Source organism: Lactuca saligna, chromosome 4 (genome assembly GCF_052625555.1).
Source record: "Lactuca saligna cultivar CGN05327 chromosome 4, ASM5262555v1, whole genome shotgun sequence".
In the NCBI taxonomy this organism is placed as follows: domain Eukaryota; kingdom Viridiplantae; phylum Streptophyta; class Magnoliopsida; order Asterales; family Asteraceae; genus Lactuca; species Lactuca saligna.
In genome coordinates, this window is record NC_136420.1 from 3508078 (window position 1) to 3512577 (window position 4500).

The 4500-nt window shown below is 35.5% G+C and overlaps 1 protein-coding gene across 1 annotated transcript; it reads left to right on the forward strand.

The window, feature by feature from the left end:
• Window positions 1–243: 243 nt before the first annotated feature.
• On the forward strand, window positions 244–4234 carry LOC145044293 (subtilisin-like protease SBT4.4). Its single transcript, XM_078993172.1, has 10 exons — window positions 244–371; window positions 468–559; window positions 635–726; window positions 1373–1619; window positions 1747–2233; window positions 2325–2419; window positions 2498–2713; window positions 2788–2899; window positions 3142–3355; window positions 3564–4234. The coding sequence occupies exons 1-10, from the start codon at window positions 288–290 to the stop codon at window positions 4172–4174; spliced, it is 2250 nt and encodes a 749-aa protein (XP_078849298.1). The 5' UTR covers window positions 244–287; the 3' UTR covers window positions 4175–4234.
• The last annotated feature ends 266 nt before the right edge of the window (window positions 4235–4500 follow it).

Here is a 4500-nt window from a genome sequence, read left to right on the forward strand (position 1 = left end):
TAAGGTGATCTTGCTGTTAAAAAATAAATAAGATATATGTATATATACATGTCATGTACAGATACATGTTATGTACAGATACATGTTATGTACAGATACGTACAGAAATAGAGAGAGATGGAAAGATGCTCTGAAGTGGACAGAGACTAAAAAAAAAAAAAAAAAAAAAAAACTAAATCCGGTGCCTAAATTCCTATAAATGTCGTCTATGGAAATCCAATTAAGCATACTTAATCGTTTTGTTTCACCATTTACAAAGAGAGTGAGGGAGAAAAAAGAAGAAGAAAATGAAGATAATGAATGTGGTATGGACATGCATAGTACTGATTTCTTTAGTAATAGTTGTATCCTCAATTGATGAAGACCGAAAGGTTAGTTCAGTTGACTTAGTTTTATAGAGAAGATGGTAATTAATTAAAATAATTAAAGATGTTGAACTCTTGAATCTAATGTAAATTTATGTGCAGGTTTTTATTGCTTACATGGGATTTCTTCCGGAAGGAGAATATTCACCTTCATTGCATCACTACGAAATCTTGAAAAATATTACCAACCCCAGGTATATATTTGCATCACATTACATTTTTAGATTTGATAAACACATTTTTTGCTTATCATCTTTAAATGTGACCAGGTTTGCAAGGAAATCTCTGATAAGGAGTTACCAAAGAAGCTTTAATGGATTTGCTGCTTATCTCTCCCAAGAAGAACAACAAAACCTGGCTGGTAAATTTCTATGACCAAGTTTTATTGCTTTTTTTTTTGTTTTCAGTTCAAATCAAGAAACAAAAATACAAGTCTAAACATGTATGAAAACTTACTCCATCTCCTGGCTGACATGTGGTCTCCCAATGGTCATGCCTTGCATTTCGTCTTCCTGCAGAGGTGGCGAAATTAAACTTGCACAAAATTAACAAGTAACATAATCACACAAATTTAACAAATGAATATAAAAAATAACAAATGGAGAAACGTGAGAATCTTCGAAATCAAGAGATATAGCAAATGGAGGTTTTGTTTTTTGTAGAGTAAGAAGGAATTAAAAGACTGGGAATGGTAGATAACACTGCATGGCCAAATTCATGAAAGAAACTTTATTATTAGGTTTGCTTAAAGTCTCGCAATAGATGCTGATTGTTTTTTGATTATTTTCTATACAATTTAGGTTATTAAATTTTTTGGTCGATTTAAGAGGATAAGATGAGCAAATACATATATATATATATATATATATATATATATATATATATATATATATATATATATATATATATATATATATATATATATATATATATATATATGATGGCTGTTAAATAATTACCCAGGTATATATGCATTAATGCTAAGCGATTGATTAACATCCCAACAGGTTTTGATGGGATAATCTCGGTATTTCCATGTCAAAAGTTGCACCTCCAGACAACAAGGTCGTGGGACTTCATGGGATTTCCAACAACAATCGAACGGAGTCCAACCGCTGAGAGTGACACGATCATCGGAGTCATTGATGGCGGAATATGGCCAGATTCGGAGAGCTTCAACGATGACGGCCTTGGTCCTATTCCCGAAAGGTGGAAAGGAGAGTGTCAGGGTGGCACAAATTTCACTTGTAGCAGGTAATCATTTTTAACATTGGAAGTGATACCAAAGTTTAATTTCTAATTTAATTAGTACTCTTTCTTGATATATAATCATTTTTAACAGTACTAGCTGCTCATAGTTAATTAATGAATCCACGTACAGGAAGATAATTGGAGCTCGTTACTATGGAGTCGAATATTCTGTTAGAGACATGCATGGGCATGGGACCCATGTTGCATCCACCATAGCTGGGAGGCAAGTGAATAAAGCAAGTTATTACGGTCTAGCACAAGGAACTGCTAGAGGAGGCGTTCCTTCCGCAAGGCTGGCTGTTTATAAAGCCTGTGACGTGGACTGTAACATGAGAGATATCTTGACAGCTTTCGACGATGCAATATCGGACGGAGTTGACATAATATCTATTTCTGTCGGGAGCAATGATCCGCTTGAGTTTACCTCCGACCCGATTGCAATCGGAGCTTTTCATGCAATGCAGAGTGGTATTCTAACGGTCAATGCTGCCGGGAACGCTGGTCCTGGTTTGTATACAGTCACAGGAGATGCTCCGTGGATCTTTGCTGTTGCAGCAAGTAATACGGATCGAAGAATTGTTACCAAAGTTCTTCTTGGGGATGGTACAATTCTAATGGTGAGCTAGTGTATTACTATTACTTGTTGCTTATCTGTCTCTCACGTGGTTTTTAAATATATAGTTGGATCTAACTAATGGAATATTGTAGGGCAACTCTATTAATGCTTTCCCTTCAAGTAAGGAAGAATTGCCTCTTCTTTATGGAAAACAAGTGACAAGCGAGTGCTCTGAAAATGAAGCAAGGTAAACTTTTTTATTTATTGAATGCAAAAAGAATTTATTTCAAGGCATGCAAATTACTAATCACATTTTCGTTTATAGTTATTGTCATGCAAGGTGCTTAGACGGTAGACTCGTTGAGCAAAAAGTGGTTCTATGTGATGAAAATAGAAACACGGATTCAGTAAAAGTAGCAGGAGCGATTGGTTGTATTGTCCCAGATCATGGAAAGAATGTCTCTGAGGTCGAACCCTTCCCTATTGCTGCTCTAAATACAAATGACATTAACTTGGTCAAAACCTACCAAAACTCTACCAGGTATGTTTTTTTCCTTATTAAATCTCTATAATTTATGTACTAGTTTCATATTTATGTACTTGTCACTTGAACAGATCACCTAAAGTTCAAATTTTCAAAAGCCAAGCTATTAACAATCAAGTTGCTCCTATTGTCGCCTCATTTTCTTCCCGAGGACCGAGCAAATTTATATCTGATATTCTAAAGGTATTTAATTCATAATTCTTATTCTGTCTATTGGTACTTACTTAGGATAGGAGTTCCCTTACAATTTCGTTATATATTACTAATAATTACCTTGGCTCTGATGTTGTAAATTGCTTGGAACGAATGCCCAAATTTAACATAAAACTTACGGGTTAACTCAGATATTATTAGAATTGTTTATCTATGAATGTGTCGTGTTACATCTATTAGATTAATTAATGAAATATGCCATTTTGTTATAGCCTGATATAACGGCCCCTGGTGTGGAAATTATGGCGGCTTATTCACCAATGGCTTCACCATCTCATACCCATATCGACAAAAGCTCTGTGAAGTACAATATCCTATCAGGGACATCCATGGCTTGCCCACATGTTGCTGCTGCTGCTGCTTTTGTCAAGTCTTTTCATCCAAATTGGTCTCCCTCAGCAATTAAATCCGCCCTTATGACCACAGGTAAATTCTTATCTTATCTTAAACTAAAACTTTAGCTTCAACATATAAACTTGTTCAAGCATCTGAGTTTGAGAAAATTACATCAAACACCCATCGTTTTCCTATTCATCTTCTTTATTGTTTCTCTCTCTCATTGTATGGCCGTATTAATGAATGAACTTTGTAAATTAAAGCTCATCCCATTCCTTGTTTCACTACTGTGTCTTAGCATGGGAAATGAATCCTAACCGGAGCTTAGACGCTGTATTTGCATATGGGTCCGGGCATATTGATCCCCATAAGGCTAAAGATCCGGGCCTTGTGTATGACACGTCTAAAGAAGACTACCACAAGATATGGTGCAACATATCTCGAAGCATAAATGCTACTTGTCATGCCAATTTGACGATTAGACAACTAAACTACCCTTCCATGGCGGCTCAAGTTGACGTGAATACTACATTCGTGGTGTCTTTTCCAAGAACAGTGACGAATGTGGGTAAAGCTTATTCAAAGTATGTTGCATCCATTAAAGGAGGCACAAAGCTGGACATCATTGTTGACCCCGACAATCTACAGTTCACATCACTAAACCAAAGGATGTCTTTTGTGGTGACTGTTACAGGAAAAGGGATCCAATTGCCACTAACAGTAGAGAGTGTGTTATTGTTATGGACCGATGAAGATGATACTCACAAGGTCCGTAGTCCAATTGTGGTGTATACGGGGAACACCACCAACACCACCTGTAGTGATCACAGAGCGTCAACATCACCAAAATTTTGTAAAAACTTTCTAATTCTTTTTGTTGGCATTATTATAGTAATTGTGTTTATGTAGTCTAGTAACTTATATTGTCATCAGGCTTTAATGTTAGATAGATATTTGTTTTTTCTTTTCCCTTTTAATCTTATTAAGGATGTTAATAAGCAAATTTCTCATTGATACAAAACTATTTCAACCCTTTGGCATTGTTGGAGATAACCATGAAGATCTGAAGGGTTGAGGGATTTGTGCACAAAAAACATGAAGTTTTATTAATCACACAACATCATGTTTTCAACTACATAAGATACCTATATATACAATATTATTGAACCGTTGTACACTTTTGAAAGTAATTGTGCCTATCCTAAGTGCCCTAACCATTAATTAATCATAACTTC